At 36.3% G+C, this 26,008-nt stretch overlaps 2 protein-coding genes across 4 annotated transcripts; both read left to right on the top strand.

The window, feature by feature from the left end:
• Nucleotides 1-853: 853 nt before the first annotated feature.
• On the top strand, nucleotides 854-26,008 carry LOC127802511 (serine carboxypeptidase 1-like). 2 transcript variants are annotated; one of them, XM_052338350.1, is made up of 9 exons: nucleotides 854-2,021; nucleotides 2,133-2,240; nucleotides 2,928-3,202; nucleotides 3,315-3,560; nucleotides 3,644-3,762; nucleotides 3,855-3,950; nucleotides 4,050-4,155; nucleotides 4,310-4,478; nucleotides 25,742-26,008. In XM_052338350.1, the coding sequence occupies exons 1-8, from the start codon at nucleotides 1,592-1,594 to the stop codon at nucleotides 4,451-4,453; spliced, it is 1,524 nt and encodes a 507-aa protein (XP_052194310.1). In that variant the 5' UTR covers nucleotides 854-1,591; the 3' UTR covers nucleotides 4,454-4,478; nucleotides 25,742-26,008. The 2 variants fall into 2 exon arrangements, with proteins under 2 accessions (XP_052194310.1, XP_052194309.1); XM_052338349.1 differs by lacking the exon at nucleotides 25,742-26,008 and having other exon boundaries at nucleotides 855-2,021; nucleotides 4,310-4,615.
• On the top strand, nucleotides 22,555-25,748 carry LOC127802513 (serine carboxypeptidase 1-like). 2 transcript variants are annotated; one of them, XM_052338352.1, is made up of 9 exons: nucleotides 22,555-22,730; nucleotides 23,513-23,887; nucleotides 23,994-24,101; nucleotides 24,201-24,475; nucleotides 24,587-24,832; nucleotides 24,915-25,033; nucleotides 25,119-25,208; nucleotides 25,298-25,403; nucleotides 25,558-25,748. In XM_052338352.1, exons 2-9 carry the CDS (start codon nucleotides 23,518-23,520, stop codon nucleotides 25,699-25,701), a joined length of 1,458 nt encoding a protein of 485 aa, XP_052194312.1. In that variant the 5' UTR covers nucleotides 22,555-22,730; nucleotides 23,513-23,517; the 3' UTR covers nucleotides 25,702-25,748. The 2 variants fall into 2 exon arrangements, with proteins under 2 accessions (XP_052194312.1, XP_052194311.1); XM_052338351.1 differs by lacking the exon at nucleotides 22,555-22,730 and having other exon boundaries at nucleotides 22,777-23,887.

Here is a 26,008-nt window from a genome sequence, read left to right as displayed (position 1 = left end):
ATACATATTGCTTTCTTGAAACCCATGAAAAAATACATGAGCTAATAGAAAATATATAACCTGTAGTGCTTTTCATGTGATCAGGACATCCAGCCTAATCACTGGCAGAAAAACCTATCAACTTCCCATTTTAAACAGGTTTATACCAGATGTCAAAATCTACTATGCCTTTAATATATCTTAATACCCTTTTAGCTGCCACTAAGGATTTTATCTTGCAATTGCATGTACCTAGACAAAACACTAGTAGCAAAATTAGGTTTGGAAACAGTCAAATATAATAAGCTTCTGACTATCCTCTAAATTTTTATCTACATGTAATATACGAAATAGAAACATCTGTTCGATAAGAGTTGGCATTTGGCAATGGTCATAATATTCAATACAATACAAACTTTATCCTTATTTTACACACAAGCACAAGCAAGCAAGCAAGCGCGCGTAAATCAACCACAACCAGTCATTGAGGCCCTTATCATTCACGAGGAAGGAAGAAGTCCCACTTGAAGTTGAAGGCGCACATCGACGTCGGGCGGGCGGGCGGCAATCTTCACAATTTAAGCCATTAATTAATATTCGAAAAGAATAAGTATGACTTATATTGGGGTTGTTGGATGTTTGAAGTCAAAAAAGGGGGAAGGGATATTACAACACACGTAATGCTTCTTGGGTGTGGGTACCGTGTAGTTAATAATAAGTGACCCATACACACTCCTCAACTTCAGGAGGGGGACTGGGCAGGGACCTGCCTGCGCCTGGGCTTGTTGTCTACAAGTGGATTGGCGAAAGGCGATTGCTTTTGCTTGCGATTATCAAATTCCTCTTTGGCTTTGGCATGGAAAGATGAGTGGAGTGGTGTGGTGTGACAACAACTACTGATAAGACACCCTTTCCCTTCCTCTCCATTAAAAAAAATACTATAATCTTTACTACAAAACATTAATACAAGCATTTCAAGTTTCGCAACCAGTTCGCCGTAGGTTTCATGCGACACTATCTGCTATTAGCCTGTTATTATCACTCGCCACTTCTTGGTGTCAAAATTTGGTCAAGTATTGGGTTTAAGGAATTTGCTACTAATTCCATTAACAAGTTTTGTCCATGTTGCTTGTTCTTGTTTGCTTCTCAATATTACCAAGTTTTTGCCTGGAAAGCCATGTTAGTATGTTTCCTTTGCACTTTCGTATTGAACATTATCAAAGACAAAAATCTTCCGTTTCCTTGTCCGCTTGAGATTGCCATTTGACTGTTTTTCTGTTCAATTAATTGAAAGGATTCTGCAGTTTTTTTGGGACTGATTCCCTTGCACAGACTCGGTTTAAACGAGAGTGTTTCTCAAAACGGTTCAAGTCCAAGCACATTCTTTCTCATTGCAACCTTTTGGCTGGTGGGACAAGGGCATACGGCTTCTAGCACAATTAGTTTTAGGAAGGATTGAAATCACCCAAAATATATCATTCTATGGCTCTGATCTATTTTCTGGTGTAGAATGGTCTTGTAGTCATTACCCAGAAAAAACGTTATTTGGGTGCTAATTCCGAAAATAAAAAAAAAAACAAAAAAGTGACATCACCAATGCTTGTTATTGGAAATGGATAAGATAAGGGATAATTGTATTGATCATACACCAGTGCTCTGTTTCGCAGCCAAGATGAGGGGTGCTTTCCTAGCATTGGTTTTTCTTTCATGCCATGCTGCAGCTGTTCATTGCTATGGACGAATTGGGTTCGATCCACTCGGGAAAGTTTTGGGTGCTCACTTGTCGAAAAAGGCAGAGTCTGGTAGTCATTCTGCTCCCGAGTTGATTGCCAAAGAGTATTTACCAGTGTACGTAGGCCCTCAGGATGGACTGAAAGCTGCCGACAAGATTGAAAGTTTGCCGGGCCAGCCTAATGGAATGAACTTTGATCAGTACTCGGGATATGTCACTGTTGATCCGAAGGCTGGCAGGGCGCTGTTCTACTACCTTGCACAGTCTCAGGACTCTTCTAGCAAGCCTCTTGTGCTGTGGCTAAATGGAGGTGATTTCACATTTTCTTTCTGTAGTCTCACTTGCCATATGTATTTGGAACATCTGCATATGTCGTTTTTGTTGTTTCTGTGCTCATTCTCTCTGTTGTTTTGCTCTCCAGGACCCGGTTGCTCGTCGTTTGGAGATGGAGCAATGATGGAACTTGGCCCATTTCGAGTCAATAGTGATGGTAAAACTCTATGGGAAAACAAATATGCTTGGAACAATGGTGAGTGTTCATTGATCACCTGTGCAAATTGTTCATCAAATTCTTTCCCCTAGCAAAAGCCTTCTAACAACCCGTTGATTCACCACGAATGCCGAATTATAAGACTCAATCAATGATTCGTTGATTCAAAGAATACTCAATCAATGATTCGTTGATTCAAAGAATACGAAAAAATTGAAGAGAATTATAGCAAAAATTTTGACAAAAATTTTATTAGAAATTTGAAATCAATCCCCTAAAATAACCTATAAACATAGTATTTATAAGATACAACAATTAGGAAATTGAAAAACATGCCAAAAACCTAAAACTCAAATCTTACCAAAAAAGGCATGTTAAAATTTATCAAAATTAGAGAATTGAGATTTTATTATAGTATCAAAATTAAATGAAAATAAATAAAATCTCCCAAAACGACATGTTAAAATTTACTCCCAAATAGAAATTATTCTCAAATCAAATATTTCCTAAAATAGTAAAAACGCTAATTTCGAGGCCTAAATGAAAGAATTTGCCCGAAAAAATATGAACATTAAATCATCAGCCTGATTCCCTTGAAATTAGCCTTTAAAATCGTCCAAATCAATATCACATCTTTCATAAAATGGTAACACCATCTCATCCACAGCATTCTTGAAAGTAGACCTTAAACAGTAATTACAACTATGACTGGCAATGTTGTTGCAGCTGCAAACATCCTTTTTCTGGAGTCTCCAGCCGGTGTTGGATTTTCTTACTCGAATACAACATCAGATTACGACAAAAGCGGCGATGCAATGACTGCAGCAGATTCATACAGCTTTCTTGTCAACTGGCTGGAAAGGTTTCCTGAATACAAAACCAGGGACTTCTTCATAACTGGAGAGAGTTATGCAGGACATTATATCCCTCAGCTTGCTGAACTAATCCTCCACAACAACAAGATCACTAACCAAACTATCATCAACTTAAGGGGAATAGCTGTAAGCATCATTCATCAACCTGCCAAATTTTCTTCGGAAACCCAAAAAAAGAAAAAAGAAAAAATCAACTCAATATATTGAGAACTGACACTTGTGATTTTGTGATGCTCAGATGGGAAATGCATACGTAGATTATGAAACAACATACACTGGGATATTCGACTTCTTCTGGTCGCATGCTCTCATATCCGATGAAATTCATGAGGGAATTGTTTCAAATTGCAATTTCTCAGGGAGTGTAAATGTGTCAGATGCTTGCAATAACTATATCTCTGAAGCACTTGATGCTAAGGCCAACGTTTTCTTCTACGATATCTATGCTCCTTTGTGTTCATCACCGCCTTCGAACTCTCCCTCAGTATACTTCTACTGATCATCTTCTGCAACCACATTCTTTTCTGTTTAAGAATTTTCTCAGTTTTCATTGCTTGTTTTTCACAGCTATCGGCATTCGATCCGTGCTCGGATAACTATATCTTCTCCTACTTGAACATTCCTGGGGTGCAAAAATCTCTTCATGCAAATGTAACTGGTCTTCCAGGACCGTGGGATAGCTGCAAGTAATTATAATTTAGAATTTCCCCTCCAGAAACATTTTCCTTTAACTACTTGTTATAGTTAGCTCGCTATCTTCAACTTTTTCTCTTTGCAGCTCCTATATCTCTTCCCAGTGGAATGACATGCCATTGACAGTGCTGCCCACCATCCAGAAGCTCATGAACAGTGGAATTAGTGTTTGGATTTACAGGTATATGAAATGAAACTCAAAATCCTCTTGCTTCTAATATCGTGTGTATGTGTGTGTATTTGGTCAGATGTAAACATTGTTAGTTCTGTGTTCTTGCAGTGGAGATACTGATGGTAGGGTGCCAGTTACTTCGACTAGATATGCCATTGACAGGCTTCAAACTTCAGTCAAGACTCCATGGTACCCATGGTATCTGAATGGCGAGGTAATTAAGTAATTTCACTCTGTTTCCAGGCCCAAACTCCGTCTGTGAGTTGTGTAATCCCGTCAACACTTTCATTAATATCTATTGAACTCTTTCATTATGCATGTTCTTCTTATTGCATATAATGGAATTATGGTTTAATACGTTGTTTTAGGTTGGTGGGTACGCTGTTGTGTACGAGAATCTGGTGTTCGTGACGGTGAGGGGAGCCGGGCACTTTGTTCCGAGTTATCAACCAGCAAGAGCACTGGCCTTCTTCTCATCCTTCTTGGAAGGGAAGCTTCCACCCTCGAAGTAAGAAGAAGAAGAAGAAGACAGTGAAGGTTGCTAAGCAACGGGATTAGAATTGCAAGTCTGTTGATGAATAAATGGGCCTTTGGGAAACTTCACCACAGAGATTGTACTCACCCAATCCATTTCCTTTCAATAACTCAAACAAGTATGCTTGAATTTCAGTTTTTATGTATTTGTCAGCAACTGTGCAAAGAACACAGCAGCTTTGGAGTCATAAGCCATCTTCTTCTTCTCTCCTTAAAGGGTTTTGTTCTTGTTATCAAAATTTTAAAAATGAAAATCAAAGACAAATCACTGTTGGTGACAGTTACCTCGTCAACTCTCGGTGATTCTGTTTAAGAATAGTCAAAATCGAACATCACTCGTATGTCAAGTCATGAATGACAGATCAAACAACAAGAATAAAAGAATAAAAACAAGGATTATGCTACACTAACGTAAACTTGGACAGAAACTCGGACAACTCTTATACAATTACCATATTAATCCTCTAATAAAATTACCAACTTACCCTTGATCTGTTTCACAGAGACGCTCTCACTCTCACTCACACTCACACTCTCTCTCTTTCTCTTCTCAAACCTCCTAGATTGGAAACCCGCTTCTACTAACCATTTGTATCACTCTCCCACCCCTGCAACAGAAAGACCCCATCTCCGGCCAGACCCCATTTATGGCCTCTCACTTTCGACGGGAAAACCCACTTCACCCCTGATCGAGATCAGCCACTGTCGTCGTCTGTCAGAGGTCAGCCTGACCGCCTCCTCCAAGTCGGCCACCACCAGATTTGCCAGATCTGCCTTCCACCGACTGTTCATCGTCGGATCAGCCACCCACATTCTTACCCGTCGGTACTTCGCCAATCTGTCACAGCCACAACAAGTCCCCATTTGACTACAGTTTCTGATCTCTCCACTGGTACGTGGCTTGTTATGTACGAATGTAATGGATTTTAGTCATTCTAAGTCTGGTTTAAAATCTTAAATCTCATTTTATACATCTATTTGTTGTTCTTTTTTATTCTCTACTTATCTATTCTTATATAATGAAGTATCGTTTTCTGTTAATGTACAAGCATGAAGGGTTTTGGAGAACAAATTGGCCTTAAAAACTATCAACATGGCTAACTACAGTGTCCAAAAATGAAAACAAATCTTTATAGGCATTCCAATATTCCGAGATGGACACCAATTTGGCTTCTAATGGATGCCCAAGTTCAAAATAGTTTCTCCAGCCTTATAAGAATTTAGGAAATTAATATTTGTTGGAAAGAAATAATGTTGCAATTGGTAAAGAAATCACACCAGTTAGACCATTAGCTTCTGAAAGCAAAATTTGTGGAAAAGCCAATCCCATTGAAGGAAAGAGGTAAGCACTCACGTATTATGGCCAAATAAAGTGAAGCTTAAGCAACTTTCAATCTTATCATGTCTTCATATAAGTTTATGATATGCCTGAGACTAAAAACATAAAAAAGAGAGAAAACTAAAATAGAAAAATAAAACAAATGTAAATGAAAATAAACAACATTTCATATGTTTGTTTAAAAAAATAGTTCTCATTTTTTTTTTTTTGGAAAAATGCAAACACTATAAAGGTATTTCCAAGTTGCACTTAGTTCACGAGTTTCTTTACTTGTTAATCTCACAACACACAAGCTTTTCTTGGCATGTGCTTGAATTTGGGCGTTGTTCATATTTGTTTTTTGTGATGTGATTTTTGTTTGTCATAGTAGAGATTTGTGAAAATAATTAAAGCATTGCATCAGTACATGATGGGTCTAGGGTTCAGTTATAGGGTTGATGCATGAGTGATATTAATGGCCAAATTTTGTGTTCAATTGCTATTATTTTTCATATTTGATTGCCGACAAGCAATTATATTTTAGAAGACGAAGAAAACCAACAATGAGTGACATAGGTATGTTTTATTTTTTCCCCAAATCTGGCACAAATTCCTCATACTACAACTATATAAAACAAGCTTGCTAAATGAATATATGTGGATAATGCAAATTCTAAATCTAACATTATGTTATCACATTATTGTACCTTGTTTTGATTCAGAAAATCATACTATGCTTGTGGAATCATTTGAAAGTAATGAGAGAACTTCAGTTGATAATGAGCAAATGTCGTAAGTAGTAGGATAAGATAAGGCTAATAATATAACTTAGATTTGATGATTTTTCGCGATCTCTTTTTGGTTATATCCTATGCTTTGCATTCATATATTTTTTCATCTAATCAATATTAAAACAGACTACTCAGTATCAAACTTGGAATGTTGCTCACGGAATGCCTATGTTTCCAACATTTGGCACGACTCAGTCTTTTATGCCAATGTACCCACCCTACCGACAGCCGGATGACAACTCACTAGATTTTTGAAATTGTAAGGCTTTACATGAGTGTATTTAGAGCACTCAATACATTTATTTGTTCTAAAGGTGTGCATGGCATGAAAGTTTTTATAGCTAAAAATAATTAATTTTTTTAAAACAAACCTCTTTTCTAACCATTTGAAACGTGTGCATGCATCATTATGTTGTGGATTTATATTCAGTTTCACCAGCTTTAGGTCCTCAAAAATTACATCCAAAGCAGTACAATATTTCATTGTTTTGAGTCAAAACATTGTTCAACTAACACATACGTTATTTCTGGCTTTGCAGTTGCCAGTAGCTACCCATAAGCTCCTTGCTTTGCAATTTCCAGTAGCTAGCACAGGGAAGTGGCATGCCTTGGGGTTTACTTCATCCACAATTTTCTTGACACAAACTCTATTTTTGGCTTCCTTTACCCACTAACAAAGCGGTTGTTGCTTTTGACTTTGAATTAAATTAATCCATGTACTGTGAGCTTTTCTCAGCTTTTCTCCACCAATCCAAAGGGTGGTTTCTTTTTGTCTATTATTTGTCGATTGTAGCTGGAAGTTTAAAATGGATATATATCGAGTCAAAGTATATGGACCTTACAAAAGTAAAGTGAGTCTACTTACTATGGATCTCCATTTGGGAGCATTTTTATAATGTGAATTTTTTCCTTTTATAATTATTTTTCTTAGCTAAAAAAATGATTTATCAAGTTTTTCTCAAAGGGAAATGAAGTCGCATAGCCCTCAGATTTTATTTAAAAAATTTCCTTCATTCTTCAACCATATGTGGACAAACGAAGACAAAATTTCAGATGAGCTTGATATTATTTAGATTTTGTCAAGTCACAGCAAAAATCATACTATTCTGTCAAAAAGCTGGAATTGGGGCACATGGGAAGCCAAATTCCAAAGAGTAGAATGGCTTCAATTTTAAAGAAAAATAACAAGAAAGACAAATTGAAACCAAACAGCAACACAACCTTCCCAGCATAGAATAAGGACCTAACAAGCACTTCATGGCCATAACAACCACAACGTCTAGACCTTCTTATGGAATGTAAAATAGGAAATTTTCTATGAATAAGGAGCTCAGAAGCAAGTTCATAGAAACACTTGTCTAAAGATACATAGCTTTTGCATGTGTAGAAAAGCCACTTATGGAATGTAAAACAGGTGACAGCTTCAAGAGGAGGCGATGAAATTGATTATATACATAATTTACAATCAAATATCTTACTTTCATGTTTTCTACCTTATACACTTATTACACTAAAGCCAAATACCTAAACTTACTATCATCATTTTTCATCAACCATACAATTAACAAAAAACAACTAAATCTTAACACTATTAGACCCCTAACAAACTTAACATTTTTCATCATATACATACTCTTGGAGCTTCATTTTCAATTAAAAGTTTTCTTCCCTTATATACCTATAGTCTTTCTCAAGCTTTAATATCTTTTCTTTTCTCCTTACGGCCTTCTCTTAAAAAATTCTCCCTTTGTTCTTCAAGTAATCTCTCCCTTTCAGCTTTTTCTTTCATGTTACGTTTCAATTTATCCAGCAAAACTCCACATATTGCTTTCTCATGACTTGTACGTTCATCATCGATCCATTAAAATCATCTGCAATAATCATCCTGTCACCAAACTATCCAACAATCAATTCCATGTTAATTAAAAGTTTTTTCATTTATAGACAAACAAAAATAATGCTCTTACATGGGCAAACCATCCAATAATGCAGAGATTAAATCTAATATAGACAAACAAAAATATTACACCAATCATCAACACTCGCCCACCAAAGCATCCGTCACTTCCCCTGCCTCAACTAATTAAAATATTACACTTACATGGGCAAACCACGTTGAATAATGGGGGATGCTCTTTATTTAATAATGCACAAAATCAGTGCTCTTACCCCAACATTACCAATAATGGGCAAAGGGCGTTGAATAGGACACTGTTATTGAAAAAATAGTATAGGGTTTGATTCATTTTTTACATGGATTTCTTGGTAGGTTGAGTTGAGAGGTATCATGGGATGTGTAAGTTGATCTTCGTTCGGTGACTATATATTTTGTTGAAAATGTGTCTTGAGGTGCTCCACATGTGTCTCCCACAAAATATGTATATAGTTATACTTGAAGTAAATGAATTTTTATGGAAATTAAAGTTACCATTGAATAAATTTTGTAAACATGTTAATTGGGCACTAACAACACTATGCCTGATACTCAATATTATACTTAATGTCAGAAGCTCAATATTCAAATAACTAGTAAAAATTGCAAGAGGCAACATTTCACTTCCTTTAGCAATCTTGAGACATAAGCATAAACACAAGACTGAATAAACAATGGTAAAAAAGAGAGGCAATCCTACACCAACATCTTTTCATTTTTCTTTAAAAATTGCAAGACCTTTTATTTAGAAAATCAAACAAAGATGAACAAATGCCCAAATTCAAGAATTTCTCAAGAAAAATTTGTGTGTTTTGAGATTAACCCAGTAACTACAAACCAACAAAGATTCACATTCAACAAGCAACGAATAGAGCTAAAACAAATACAGAGTGAATACGTTTTTGAAGGATGTAAAACCACATACCAGTGGAGAGATCATGAACCGTAGATAATGAAAAGCTGTTGTTGCTGCATTCAACGGAGAGAGAGATGATAATAGAGGGCGGACCTGGCGGTGGCCAACTTGGAGGAGGCGGTGAAGCTGGCCTTCGATCTCATGTTGCAGAGAAAGTGAGTGAGATAGGTGAGAGTGAAAGAGATAGGGAGAGGTTGCTGGTGGGTTTCCGATCTTGCAGGTTGCTGGTGGGTTTCCGATCTGGGCAAGAGAGAGTGGGGCTTCTGAGCTCTGTTCGTGAAAGAGAGAGTGAGATGTGAGAGAAGAGGTTGCAGGTTGCTGGTGTTTCTGATCTGGGTAAGAAAGAGTGGGGTTTCCGAGCTCTGTTTGTGAAAGAAAGAGTGAGAGGTGAGAGATGAGGTTGCAGGTTGCTGGTGTTTTCGATCTGGGCAAGAAAGAGTGGGGTTTTCAAGCTTTGTTCGTGAAAGAGAGAGTGAGAAGTGAGAGAGTCAGATAGTGAGAGAGTCAACAAGGGCGGGCTTTCAAAAAATTGAAATACTCGCGATATATTTATGTCAAAATATCGCGAGATTAAAGAGTTGTCCAAGTTTCTATCCAAGTTTACGTTCATGTAGCATAATCCTAAAAACAATAAACACAAAAGAATTTCGCAACTGTGATGCCAAGTTACAAGAATTTAAGATGGCATAAGACACATTTGTGCCCCTGAATTTTGAGGGATATATTGTGCTCCATTTTGTATTTTGGAACCTATTACACATTTTAAGTGTTAATTTTGAACCCATCATGTATCTCATTGTCTAGTTAGCACCGCGCGTGTAACTCACATGCGGTTGGATGGGTGAAGGCAGCACCATCATCTTCTTTTTCCTCATTCCCAGCGCCAGTGACCTTTCGTCTTCCTTGTCGTCGGCAACCTCTTGCCTTTCTCGTGCTGGTGGCGATGGCCATCTTCTTTAAATGGCAGCCACTAAGGCTGTCGATCAAAAAGAAAAAAAAAAGAAGCCCAATCGCCATGGTCAAGAAAAAGAAAATCAATAGACCATGGTAGTGAAGAGGCAACCCGATCGGCCATGACAGGGAAGACTAATCGATTGACAACGATAGAAACCCATAAGGTCGTGAATGATTGGAACATCCTATCGACCTTTGGTAATGCCCGAACAGTGTGGGTCACAAAGACCCACGGCAATGGACCTCCATGGTGGCAACGACAACATGAGAAAGGCGAGCGACCACTCATCTCCCACGTCTCTGGCAACCAGATCTGTTACCCACGTAATTGTTGTAAATATGTAGAAGAACAAGAAGATGAAACGCACAAGAGAGAACGACGAGGCAATGATGGCGGTGATGGCAGCGGCTGCATCAGAGGCGAACGACGATAGAGACATCGACAACTACAACGACGGCGATAGTGTAAAGAGAAAGAAATGGGTTTGGTTTGCACTGACACGTGGCAACATCCCATTGGTTTTGATTGCACAATTAACATCTCATGTGACAACATTCCATTGGTTTTCAAAGAATACAGAAGTGCGTGTATGTCACAATTTTTCGATTTGAGGTTTGTAATAGATTCAAATTTGAAAGTTAAGGGGCACAATAAGTTCCCCTTGAAGTTCAGGGGGCATAATTAGTTAAACACCCCAAGTTCAGGGGCATGGATGTGTTTTTTGGCATTTAAGATCGAAAACAAAACACAATCAAACCATTAAACATACAAATGAACAAAAAAAATTACATAGAAAACCCAAATCAGAAAAGATCATGAGCACAAAGATCAAAATATAACTATTATGATATTATTACTATAATAGTAATAGTATTGCGATAATTTCAGCTTATTAGATACTTATTTATAGATCCACCACTTATAGATATTGTCACGACCCAAAATCCAAAGGCCATGACCAGTACTACCCCCCCTAAGAAACCAAAGACTCCAATAAGGGATAACAAGCCTGCAATACACATATTCCTCTAATATATAAATATTCATTTCATTTACAAAAATACTACCATAATATGTATACAAAACTTAAGGTTCCATCGGCCCAATAATAAACATGTACTTACAAAAATCACAAGTTACCAATTCGTAACAAGAAGAACTTAAACCCTTCCATGCACAACCCCATGAAATGACGTGTATATGCTATACCAGAGCATGGCTAGGGTATATTGTCAAAATTTATGCCAACCTATAAAATCTGAAATATTAAGGGGTAAGCCTGAAACTGGCTTAGTAAAAGGTAACAATCATTATAATGGAGGGAAATATAGAATCAATGCAAGGAATATAGATCATCATACCATGACATTTCAACTAATGTATAATACCAAATGGGAGATGATGAATAAATATGCACATTGGAAGTAAATCATTTAGAACCAAAATTCAACCATTTCTTTCCCTTGGTGCGGACTATCTTTACGCCACCAAAGTTTACTTCGACAGACTATCTCACGCAGGATATAAGCATGGATGACAGACTATCTCACGCCTATCCGGGGTGGATTATTTCACACCCTAATGTAAATGTGGTGTACCAACGACTAACTCTTACTATGGTTAGATATACAGGATTCTAACAGTTACTCCATTTAACACACATTTCATGCCAACATTTAGTATTATCAAGGCCACATGTAATATATCACATACAAGTATCACCAACCAATCCATATTAACAGGAATGAAATCAATCACAGGTGTCAACATGCGCAAAACAATCAATATGGATTCCAATTTTCCCGTATATAATTTACGAACGAAATCATGAATAGTATATATAGAATACTATAATAACAAGAGATATGAATGCAACAAATACCACCATAATACGATTTACCCACTCACAGTATTATGGAAGATGCAAGATTCCCTCAACCGCCTCTCGGCTGGGGCATGCCAAAGTCACATAACAAAATCATCAAACTGTATAAGAATTAAATAAATGTAAACATCAAGTCACCCAACATTTGGACCGACCCATTGGCTGCCACAATGGGCTTAAAACCCCAAAAATAAAAACAGCCTAACCAGCCACACTACCGTCGCCAAACATCGCCAGTCAAGATTCTGATGATCAGAACCCACCATTTGAAACACCTAACTAAGGGGGTTAATATATATATATATATAAATGGGCTAAATCTAACGGCTGGGTTTTTGTAGATCTAACTTTTAATTTTTCGCCAGATTTTAAAAGTTCACTGCCAGTGGTTGCCGGCCACCGCGACCGACGCTCTCCAATGATCTAAGGTGAGCATTCAACACCCTCAACCCCATTGACTAACATACCCAAAAAACAACAAGATCTAACGGCTAGATCTTTGTAGATCTAAGTTCAAAGTTTCGGTCAACCCAATCCATGCGTATATACATACATACATCACGATTTTATGCTAAAAATATGGCTTATGAAGCTAAAGGACTTATCTTCTTGTAGATTAGGGTTGCTTTCACTGTAAAAATGTGGTCAGATTTGGGACCCAACGGTCGGATCGCATAAAGTAAGGGATTTGGATTTACAGAGCGTTATTAGAAGAGAAAATGAGAAAGAGAAAGTAAGAGAGAATGAGAGAGTAACAGTAGATGAGAAGAAGAGATGGGGGAAAGCTGGAGCCTGTAACATCCCACATCGAGCGATAAGAAGGATCTAAACAATTTACCCTAATGGGCCTACGTGAACTTTCCAGGGATCACCCATTCTTGAACTTCCTCAGCTCAAGCATGCTTAACCTGGGAGTTTTTTGTTTACATTCATCTCAAAAGGTATCCAGCTGGTATTGTTTCATTCCTTACTTATTCTCGATATATACTACCCTTCTCTAGGCTCTTAGGGTATTACATTCTCCCCCCTTGAGCACATGACATCCTCGTCATGCGACCTTACAACTGGTCCCAAATCTTCTCCCTTTTGGAGGCCGCCATCCTAGAAGCCTGCCAGGAGCCGCTCCTTGTTCAGACCTTCGCTCCCCAGCGCCACTCCCCCCCCTTCATCAGACCGCATTCACCAAGGATCGGCTCTGATACCACCTATAACATCCCGCATTGAGCGATAGGAAAGATCTGAACAACTTACCCTAATGGGCTTACGTGAACTTCCCAAAGGTCACCCATCCTTGAACTTTCTCAGCTCAAACACGTTTAACCTGGAGTTCTTTGCCTACATTTAGCCTAAAATGTATCTAGCTAGTGTTGTTTCATTCTTTACTTATCCTCGATATATACTACCCTTATCTGGGCTCTCGAAATATTACAGAGCCCTAAGACTTTTAGACAGCCACATGGGCTTGGTTGGTCTTCCTTGGGCCCTCTCAAATATAAAACTCAAAAATTGGACCTTACAGATATATACGAAAAAGGATTAACTTGTATAAATTTATATCTTAATTAGAAGATAAGTCACGAAGATAAATTTTGATAATAAATCTTCAATTTTAGATGAAATCACAATCACAATCAAATTTAAATATAGGTCACAATTATAACAAATTAACTCTACCTCAATACAAAATTCAAATATGAAATTAGTCATAATTTTTTCTTCTAGCAAAATCATAAAAAATTAATCTTCCTGATGAATACTAACAAAATCCACTCAATGCTTATTGTAGATGATATTTTTTGTCACACTCAAAACATAAGCAACAAGATTTGTTTCAATGTATCTTTACTGATTTTTATGACTTCACTTTCTCCAATGTACTTATATCTATTTAAATCAAGAATACTTGCATCATCTAAATTTATCTATGTCAAAATTGCTCACATCTTTCACTTGAAAATCTAATATTCTGGTACAACAAAAAAAATCATATTTCAAAATTGGCATTGCCAAGATCAAATAATCGAAAACAATGTCAAAATCCAGTAAAAGAAATACTTAATAGAAAATAGACAAGGATAGCAAATATGGGCAACAAATCTGGGCGAGACAAATCTGGGTCTATTGAATCTAGGCTAGATAGATCTAATGGGTTGGATTTGGTCTTAAATTGATTAGATCTAGATTGATCTAATCTAGTGAGCTAGATTTGCCTAATCCAGGCAGATCTGGGGTAAAGCTCGAAAATGTCAACAATGGCTAAAGTTCAAGAATAATCGATAGTGGCAACGATAAACGGCACAGGGAGTTAACAGTTGGCAGCAACAACGAACAACAATCAATGGCAATTGTGGAAGCTAGTCAGAGGCTGACGCCCAACGATAATGACGATGATGGCAGAAGGCGATTGGAGAAAGTCGAAAAGTTGTCGCAGACAACTATTTTCATATTCTTTCATTATGCATGTTCTTTTTATTGCACATGGTGGGATTAAGGTTTGATGCGTTGTTTTAAAGTTGGTGGGTACGCTATTGGGTACGAAAATCTGGTATTCGTGACGGCGAGGGGGGGGGGGGGGGCGGGGCGGACATTTTTTTCCGAGTTATCAACCAGCACAAGAGCACTGGCCGCCTTCTCATCCTTCTTGGAAGGGAAGCTTCCACCCTTAGTGAGAAGAAGAAGACAGTGAAGATCGCAAAGCAAAGGGATTAGAATTGCAAGGCTATGGATGAATAAATGAAGATTAATAATGCAAAGGCCAAAGGGCTTTTGAACTTCACCACAGAGATTGTTTGCATTCAGCCAATCCACCTCCTTTCAGTAACACTCCAAGAAGTCTGTTTCAGTGCACTTCCTCTTTAACTTTGTGTAGAAAACTATTGTAAATGCCAGTGGCCACTGCAAGTAGAAGTTGCACTTAATCAAATCAACTTTAGAAAGCTTAAGAGTGAAGTAAACCACCCTGAGGTTTACTCAATTACAATATATACAATTACGTAAAATTCAAGATGCGCAATGCACAATTGAGTCGAGGCCTGGCAGCCAAAAAATGCCATGAATTAATTTTAAATTTTAATATAATATATTTAGTTAAATTTTCATAACAATTGTTTTTATTGTTATTTTAACAAAGTTATTATATCAATGGTATTTTAAGAAATAAGAGCAAAAGAAGCTTCAATTCACTCTAAATATAAACTCATGAAATTGAATTGGATTCCATATTTTAAGCCATGTCATTCCAAGCATAAAGATTCATTAAAAATAAATTTTAAATTTTGAAGTTTATAACCCACTTATTTATTTCTTTTATTTTCATAAATATTCTTCACTGCTCTATTTATATTATGAGGATTTTAATTTTCTCATCTTTTCCTTCTTCTTCCTCTTATTTTTTATATTTAATATCTTAATTAAATTTTTCATATAATATAAAAATGATAAAGCTAATAGGTTTGCTGAAATAGAAAATAGATAGAGAAAAAAATATAATAGAACTTCTGTTATCAATTTCATTGATATTTCTTGCTTTATATATATATACAAAAAGTAAGAAACATAATTACATGATTTTAGGAAGGTCATGCTTACTATAATCATCTTTTTAGAAAGGTAAGCCTTGAAGTGAGGATGATCATTCCTTTTTCAAACTAACATTTACAACTTTGACCAAAAAAAAAAACTTATACAGAAGAGTATCTAGAAAAATCTTACGATATCAACACTCCTTAAGATTTTTCTTCTAGACTCCCAATTTCTGCCTTAGAAAGTTAAATCTACCTTTCTCCAAAGCCTTTGTCATTATGTCAACCAACTACTCCTGGGACGCACCAGTTCCACTTCTCCTTCTTTTCCAGCTTGCCTTACAACATGAAATTTGATGCTTATGTGCTTAGTTTGTCCATGATACACAGGATTTTTGGCCATAGCAATAGCAAATTGATTATCCACACCATGATGATAGTAGCTTCATTTGAATCAAGAGCAAGTCTGCTAACACCTTCCTTAACCATCTAACGTGATTTATAATAGCAGCAGTAGTTATATACTTTGCTTATGTAGTGGATTAAGGTAATACATATTGCTTTCTTGAAGTCCATGAAAAAATACCTGAACCAACAGAAAACACGTAACCTGTACTGTAGTGCTTTTCATGTCATCAAGATATCCAACTTAGTCACTATCAAAAAAACCTATCAACTTCCCATTTTGAACAGATTTATACCAGATGTCAAAATCAACTGTGCCCTTAATATATCTTAATACCCTTTTAACTGGCACCAAGTGATTTTATCTTGCGATTGCATGTACCTAGACAAAACACTAGTAGAAAAATCAAGTTTGGAAACTGTCAAATATAATAAGCTTTTGACTAGGCTTCTGTAGTGACTTGCATCAACTTCATCTCCTTTAGATTTTGATAATTTTTGAATTTTGAACCATGGGAGTGGACACTCTCTTTTAATTTTTCCATTTTAAATCTTTTTAAGAGTTCAAGGGCATATTTCTTTTGTAAAATGAAGATGCTTGAACCAGATTGGCAAATCTCCATTCCAAAGAAGTAGGTCATGTAGCCCAAGCTAGACATTTCAAACAGAGCTTGCATTTCACCATTGAATTCTAAAATCAATTTTGAATCATTTCCAATTACCAACATATCATCAACATATATGGAGACAATTAGAATTCCTATATTATATGCAACTTTGACATATAAATGGCTTATGTTTCACTTTTACAAAACCACATTTAACCAAATGAGAATTCACCTTACTATACCAAGCCTTAGGGGGTTGCTTCCTCGTGCAACCTATATACCATATTCTCCATATTAGAAACTTTGAAGCCTTCTAGTTTCTCAACAAATAGCTCCTCCTGTAGTTCGCCATTTAAGAATGTTGATTTAACATCTAAATGAAAAACTTTCTATTCTAATTGTGCAGTTAGAGCCCATAGAAGCCTTATAGTTTCATGTCTGGTCACTGGTGCAAACGTGCCACCAAAATCCACACCAGGTTGTTGAGAATACCCCTTGACAACTAACTTAGCTTTGTGCTTGAATACAGTGCTATCCGGATTCGACTTTGTTTTGAAAATCCACTTAGCCCCTATCACATTTTTGGATTTTGGTTTGTAAACTAATTCCCATGTCTTGGTTCTTTTCAATCATTTGAATCTCCTCTTGCGTTACCTATCTCCATTCTTCAAATTCTACTGCCTCTGCAAATGAGGAAGGCTCCAAAGCTACATAATTACACCTTTCATATATCTCAGATCTCGAGAACAAGTGAATCAATTGAAGAATCATAAGAATCAAGGTCTTTTAACTCTGAAGAGGAGGCTAATGATTCAGGCGGGAGTGAAACAGTTTTTGACTTCTGTAAATTTCCATCATCCCTTACAATTTGATTATTGTTCCAATTCCAATATGAAAATTCATCTACAACCACATCCCTACTCACTTGCATCTTTTGAGATTGCAAGTTGTAAATTATGTACCCCTTGGATATAGAAGTGTAAATTCCAATTTCAGCCTTCTGTTTGTTCAGTGATCTTATTGTTAAAGGATTAATCGAGGAAGATGTGGGACAAAATGGCCAGCATAGTCCTGTTCGGTGATGGAGAAAGTCTCCAGTTTTGTACTCTCTAAACCTTTCCAACAGGTTGACTAGAAAGAATTAAGGATCTGATGCGGTAAGAAAATCTAACACTGGCTGGGGACCAGAAGAAAAAGATATTTGCCACTGCTCTGTCAGGAAATCGTACTTTTTTATTGCCATTTACGTTAATTTTTTTCGAATTATGATAATTTTATTTAATCTTTTTAATTTTGATAATTAAGGTCAAATTTATAAAATTAGTAACAATTCTAGCCAAATTAAAATAATGGACAGTTCGGCCGTACAATTTTATTAAATACAGCTTTGTATAATAGTTTAACATTTTATTATAAAAAAAAAATACCATTCAAATGTAATATATTTGCTATGTGATTCTAAAAAGAAAGGGATTGTTTTAACAAAAAAATTCTGGTGAATGTATATATGTGTGTATTACTTTAGTTGCCTTAATGAAATAATTATTCATTATTGCTTATAAAATAATTTTGTTATTTGTTGAATTTTTTTTTTTTTGGCATAAATTTATGTTTAGATTTTTCAAGTCGGACAATTTTTTTTTTTGGTCCTACTTGAACCACCTTTGTAGTCAATGGCAGTGACGACAATTAAAAGTATTTAACTGTGTCCAAATCTCCAAAATCTCTTCTTTCCTACTAGCATTGCACTGAATATAGTAAACTTTTATCAGATTTTAGGGATTGTTTAAAAATAAAATGAGAGTGAGGGTAATTTGTTGTGGAACTATCTAAAAAATTGGTCTGAAATGAAAGCGACTGTTTGTTTGGAGCTATTTAAAAAAAAAAGTAAGGGTGATTTGTTTAGCTAATCTTCTTATAACAAAAAAAAAAAATAAACTCATACACTCAAAAAAATGTATATAACATTTTATCATAAAAAAAATTATAGAAAGCTGTTATTTCAATTTGGCTAACAAAATTATTAAGCTGCTATACAAAATTATATTTAATAAAATTGTATCGCGTGGTCAAGGGTTGATGGTCGGACAGCCCGTTATTTCAATTTAATTAAAATTGTTATTAATTTTATAAATTCGGTCTTAATTGACAAAATTAAAAGAATTAGATAAAATCACCGCAACTCGAAAAATTTTGACTTTTCTTAGCGCTAATAGCTCATTTTATAAAATGACTAATTTGCATGAAAGCATTAGCCCTGACCATTGTTCTGAGACTGTTTACTTTTTTCTGATATGGGGAGAGGGTTTAACCATTGCTATTGACTTGAAATGGTTGACGTTCCACCATCATTGCTGTATTTCCAAAAGTCAAGCAGACAGACAGGTTCTTTCTTGAGAGGAAGATGATGATAGGGACAACAAAAATGAGAATGCTTGTGTTGTTGATAGCTGAATGTGAAATCTTGTCCATTTAACCACAGCAGAAGCAGAAGATCCTTGCTTGAAATAGTTCTGTTCTGAGACTCGGCGAACTAGTAGCAAAGTGCCCTGCCTGCCTGCCTGCCTGTCCTGGGGAGAAGATACAATCTTGACAGCTTCTTTCAATCCATCTCCAAGGCGAACATACACTGGTAAGTGCTCTGGCCGTAGTAGTCCCGGGAACACGATAGATCAACTGCCAGTGAAGCTATTTCCTTTTTTTTTAAGTAGGTGCCAAATTGCTTTAGATGTATTTGTGACTGCGCTTTTTAACTGGGTGTAATTAACTAAACAAATAAAGAAAGAAATCAAACATACAACTACAGAGCGTTTATATTCGTCAGAATATGAGTATATGTTGCAACACAAATTTATTTATTAGATGGGAATCCAAGTCGATTCACTGATAAATCTTATTGAGATGAAAATAAAGCCGCGATACGAATTGAGTTGTCGGGCCAATTCACTTATTTATGTAAATAAAACAAAAATGCATAAATTAAATCAATGTGTGTAGACAATCAAACCGATTAATTAATTTTGAAAATTTTAATTAAATTGGTACTGAAAACAGAATGTATCGGGTCAAGACAATTTCAGTGTCAATCCAAATATTTCTCAATACTCACAAATGACAGTATCATTGAGTTAAATTAATTTTAAAATCTTTGCTATTGACTACGTTTCGAGATGATGATTATTCTAATTTTAGTAACCAACATACATGGCATGACGACTCTAACTTAAGCAATCACCATAAATCGAAATGCATATTGCATATTTAGATTTGGAGATTATGATATTTTCAGGTTGGGCAATTCACATACATGGTATGAGGGTTCTGGATTAGGCATATATCCCAATCCAAATCTAAATAATTTTATAAAAATCTCAAAATTAAATCCAACACCTCAACATAAACAATGAAGTTCGGATGTCTCGAAAATTTTTGACTTTTGACACTGTCATCGCCTTGGTCCGAAAATTATTAACCACACATCTTTATTATTAAATGCATAAAATTAAAAATAAAAATTAAATTATAAAATTTAAATAATAGAAATTAAAATTACAGTTATTTAGGTGCTGGAAATTAAATGATAGTAATTAAAATATAAAGATTTAATACTAGAATTTAAAGTGCTAAAATTAAAAAGACAAAATTAAAATTTTGCAGAATTAAAGTGCCCAGAAAATAAATGGAAGAATATAAATGAACAGTAAAATTATTAACAGAAAATTAGAACATGGCTATGAGACTAAGAGGCTGTTTGGTTTAACGGTTCGATCGCAAGCTATATAGCATTTTATTATGAAGTGTTTGACAATAACAATCAACTAAAAAGTTGTGTAGTTTAAAAGCTATTATAATAGCGTTTTACAAAAATTGTTGCCCCAATTTTGACAAAAAACGCTACACAGTTGACCGACGAAATACTATTATGTCCTTAAGTTACATCTTCTTCTCCCATCATCTTGAACGTCATTATTGTCATTGCCGCTACAATTGCCGTCGTCACCCCTCCTCCAGCTGGGTTGTAGCCGTCGCCCCTCTTCCAAATCTGCCGTCATCGTTGTCCAATTGAGCTGCCGTCATCACCCCTCCTCCAGATCCGCCATCAGTCGTTGTTCTTCTCCTAATTTTCTCTCGCGCAATTGCAGCGTATATATATATATATATTATATATTATATGTTATATGTATATATATAACACAAAATAATATATATTATTATTATATACAACATATATAATATATAGTAATATTGTATTAATATATTTTTAATAATTATGTATAATTTATTAACATTTAATAATAAAATTTTACATCATTTAACATCATGTCTATTTTAATCTTTTTATCAAATTTTAATAACTTATCAACTCTTTCAAACCAAACACATAAATATTAATTAATAATTTAAAAGCATATTTATTTAAACACATTATCAACTTAAATGCTATTTAACTTTTAACTTGAAAGCTAAATAACTTAAAAGCTATGAAAAAAATGGGTAAGCCAAACAGCCTCTCTAACAGTAGAAACTAAACCAAAACACTAACGAAGGAACAGCAAGATGAACAGTGCATTAAAATGAAAGAATAGCGAATAGAAGAATGAGAACTGAAGATCTGGAATTGAAATAACACGGAATGGAAAATGAAATTGAAGGCAGAACAAAACAGAAAATGAAAGGACAGCGCACTGCTTCTTCCTCCTTGCTGCTGTTTCCGTCTCCAGCTCTCTTTGATCACTCCAGCGCCCCCTTATTCTGGAAATTGGAAATGGCGGATGGGGGTCTTCCTCTGTCTGTTCCAGCCTTCCTTCCAGCGCACAGTGCCCTAAAATTCTACCCCTTATTCTGGTTGCTACGCGGATTGGGGCTTAGGGTTTCTCTGCACTTCTGTGCGTTCACGCACAGCTCCAGCTTGCCCCTTACAATTGGATTTAATTACAGTGAAGGGACCGTGCAGATACAAGCTGTGCGTCTTCTGTCCGTGAGCTGGGCTTTCATGGGCTTCAAATTTGGACATGATTTGGGTCTTAAAATGGGGTATGTGGTGGGCTTTAATTCCAATTTGTGCCTCCAAGCTTCACGCATGCCTGCACTGAGAATATGCTATTAATATATTATATTATATTATATATATATATATATATACGCATGCTGCTCAATTTGGGTGAACATATGAATTATTATATTATATTTTATGTATATGTTTATATGATATGCACGCATATATATGTATTATATATAGATAGAATTATATTATATATGTATTATAATATATTATATATTATATATATCTTTATTATTATTATTATTTTTCTAAATTTTTGAATATGCCGTCGATTTAATCTTCATTTTTCATATAGACTTGCATATAATCACAAAAATTTAATTAAATTTAATTTTTAAGATTAAAATAAAGATATAATCGTAACAAAATTACCGCTATTCAATTTGTTTGTTGGACTGATGACTTGACTTGACTCGTACTTCTCTTTGGGTGAGTTTTGGTGTCTAGTTATTGTCGTGGTGTGGTGCAAGAAAATCATTTTATTTGGAAATCATTTAATTACCTGTTCATTCTTTCTTTGCCTAAAAGTTTATGATGGAAGGATCTACTTCTTGTACGTAAAGGACAAAATACTTATTTAGTTTTAAATTGTTTAATAATTTTCTATATAGTTCTCGTCTGATCCCACTTGTATTAAACCAAAGAGTGTGTGGACGATGAGAAAGTGCAAAAGGGCAAGGACAAAATGTGTTTGTTGCTGGAATGCGTATCATTCATCATAACAACTGGGCATATGCATTTCACAAAGTGAGACAAAGGGAGGAACCTACCTAATTGGGTCCGAGTCCTGTTCCAGTCCCCACCATTATAGTTTCATCCTGATTGCATAACAGAAGAGACTGCTGTTTGATCAATAATATGGTCATCCCCCCCCTTTGTTTACATTGTCAAGAAAGTTTAGAAGTGTATTTTTATGCTTGTTCTTGTTTGCTTCTCAATATTACTAAGTTTTTGCCTGGAAAGCCATGTTTAGTATGTTTCCTCTGCACTTTAGTATTGAACATTATCAAAGACAAAAATCTCCCGTTTCCTTGTCCGCTTGAGATTGCCATTTGACTGTTTTGCTGTTCAATTAATTGAAAGGATTCTGCAGTTTTTTTGGGACTGATTCCCTTGCACAGACTCGGTTTAAACAAGAGTGTTCCTCAAAACGGTTCAAGTCCAAGCACATTCTTTCTCATTGCAACCTTTTGGCTGGTGGGACAAGGGCACACGGCTTCTAGCACAATTAGTTTTAGGAAGGATTGAATGCACCCAAAGTATATCATTCTATGGCTCTGATCTATTTTCTGGTGTAGAATAGTCTTGTAGTCATTACCCAGAAAGAACTTTGCTGCACTAGCTGGTAAACAAGCACGGCCATCTGAATAGTTTAAGCTTTCCCTTTGCAACCTTCGTCTCTCATCTCCTTGTCCTCTCTTTGGCAGAAGGCACTCGTAAGAGATTCTTTGGCATGATGTTTGACAATCCCTATGGTGAACAGCTTTAAGAACACGCATTGCAGGCCCAAGCATAGAAAACGTTATTTGGGTTCTAATTCCAAAAATAAAAAACCAAAAAGTGACACCACCAATGCTTGCTATTGGAAATGGATAAAATTAGGGATAATTGTATTGATCATACACCAGTGCTCTGTTTTGCAGCCAAGATGAGGGGTGCTTTCCTAGCATTGTTTTTTCTTTCATGCCATGCTGCGGCTGTTCATTGCTATGGACGAATTGGGTTCGATCCACTCGGGAAAGTTTTGGATGCGCACTTGTCGAAAAAGGCAGAGTCTGGTAGTCATTCTGCTCCCGAGTTGATTGCCAGAGAGTATTTACCAGTGTACGTAGGCCCTCAAGATGGACTGAAAGCTGCTGACAAGATTGAAAGTTTGCCGGGGCAGCCTAATGGAATGAACTTTGATCAGTACTCGGGATATGTCACTGTTGATCCGAAAGCTGGCAGGGCGCTGTTCTACTACCTTGCAGAGTCTCAGGACTCTTCTAGCAAGCCTCTTGTGCTGTGGCTAAATGGAGGTGATTTCACATTTTCTTTCTGTAGTCTCACTTGCCATATGTATTTGGAAGCATATGTCGTTTTTGTTGTTTCTGTGCTCATTCTCTCTGTTGTTTTGCTCTCCAGGACCCGGTTGCTCGTCGTTTGGAAATGGAGCAATGATGGAACTTGGCCCATTTCGAGTCAATAGTGATGGTAAAACTCTATGGGAAAACAAATATGCTTGGAACAATGGTGAGTGTTCATTGATCATCTGTGCAAATTGTTCATCAAATTCTTGAAAGTAGACCTTAAACAGTAATTACAAGTATGACTCTGGCAATGTTGTTGCAGCTGCAAACATCCTTTTTCTGGAGTCTCCAGCCGGTGTTGGATTTTCTTACTCGAATACAACATCAGATTACGACAAAAGCGGCGATGCAATGACTGCAGCAGATTCATACAGCTTTCTTGTCAACTGGCTGGAAAGGTTTCCTGAATACAAAACCAGGGACTTCTTCATAACTGGAGAGAGTTATGCAGGACACTATATCCCTCAGCTTGCTGAACTAATCCTTCACAACAACAAGATCACTAACCAAACTGTCATCAACTTAAGGGGAATAGCTGTAAGCATCATTCATCAGCCTGCCAAATTTTCTTCGGAAACCCAAAAAAGAAAAAAGAAAAAATCAACTCAATATATTGAGAACTGACACTTATGATTTTGTGATGTTCAGATGGGAAATGCATACGTAGATTATGAAACAACATACACTGGGATATTCGACTTCTTCTGGTCGCATGCTCTCATATCCGATGAAATTCATGAGGGAATTGTTTCAAATTGCAATTTCTCAGGGAGTGTAAATGTGTCAGATGCTTGCAATAACTATATCTCTGAAGCACTTGATGCTAAGGCCAACGTTTTCTTCTACGACATCTATGCTCCTTTGTGTTCATCACCGCCTTCGAACTCTCCCTCAGTATACTTCTACCGATCATCTTCTACAACTACATTCTTTTCTGTTTAAGAATTTTCTCAGTTTTCATTGCTTGTTTTCTCAGCTATCGGCATTCGATCCGTGCTCGGATAACTATATCTTCTCCTACTTGAACATTCCTAAGGTGCAAAAATCTCTTCATGCAAATGTAACTGGTCTTCCAGGACCCTGGGATAGCTGCAGGTAATATTCTTATATCTCCCTTCACTTGTTTTCTTTGACTGTTTAGTACAGTTATCTCATGATCTTCAACTGCATCTCTTTGCAGCTCCCTTATCAGCTGGAATGACTCGCCACTGACAGTGTTGCCTACCATCCAGAAGCTGATGAATAGTGGTATTAGTGTTTGGATTTACAGGTAGAAATGAAACCCTAAATTCTCTTGTTTCTGGCTGCCATTAATATCATATGATATCAGATGTGAACATTGTTTGTTTATTCTTGCAGTGGAGATACTGATGGTAGGGTGCCAGTTACATCGACTAGATATGCCATTGACAGGCTTCAAACTTCAGTCAAGACTCCATGGTACCCATGGTACCTGAATGGCGAGGTAATTAAGTAATTTCACTCTGTTTACAGGCCCAAACTCCGGTTGTGAGTTGAGTAATCCCGTCAACACTTTCATTAATATCTATTGAACTCTTTCATTATGCATGTTCTTCTTATTGCATATAATGGAATTATGGTTTAATACGCTGTTTTAGGTTGGTGGGTACGCTGTTGGGTACGAGAACCTGGTGTTCGTGACGGTGAGGGGAGCCGGACACTTTGTTCCGAGTTATCAACCAGCAAGAGCACTGGCATTCTTCTCATCCTTCTTGGAAGGGAAGCTTCCACCCTCGAAGTAAGAAGAAGAAGAAGAAGAAGAAGAAGAAGAAGACAGTGAAGGTTGCTAAGCAACGGGATTACAATTGCAAGTCTGTTGATGAATAAATGGGCCTTTGGGAAACTTCACCACAGAGATTGTACTCGCCCAATCCATTTCCTTTCAATAACTCAAACAAGTGTGCTTGAATTTCAGTTTTTATGTATTTGTTAGCAACTGTGCAAAGAACACAGCAGCTTTGGAGTCATAAGCCATCTTCTTCCTTTCTCTCCTTAAGGGTTTCGTTCTTGTTATCAAAATTTTAAAAATGAAAATCAAAGACAAATCAC

This window comes from Diospyros lotus, chromosome 5 (genome assembly GCF_014633365.1).
Source record: "Diospyros lotus cultivar Yz01 chromosome 5, ASM1463336v1, whole genome shotgun sequence".
Taxonomy (NCBI): Eukaryota; Viridiplantae; Streptophyta; class Magnoliopsida; order Ericales; family Ebenaceae; genus Diospyros; species Diospyros lotus.
The sequence above is the reverse complement of the archived record's forward strand: the minus strand, read 5'-3'. Positions and strand labels throughout refer to the sequence as shown.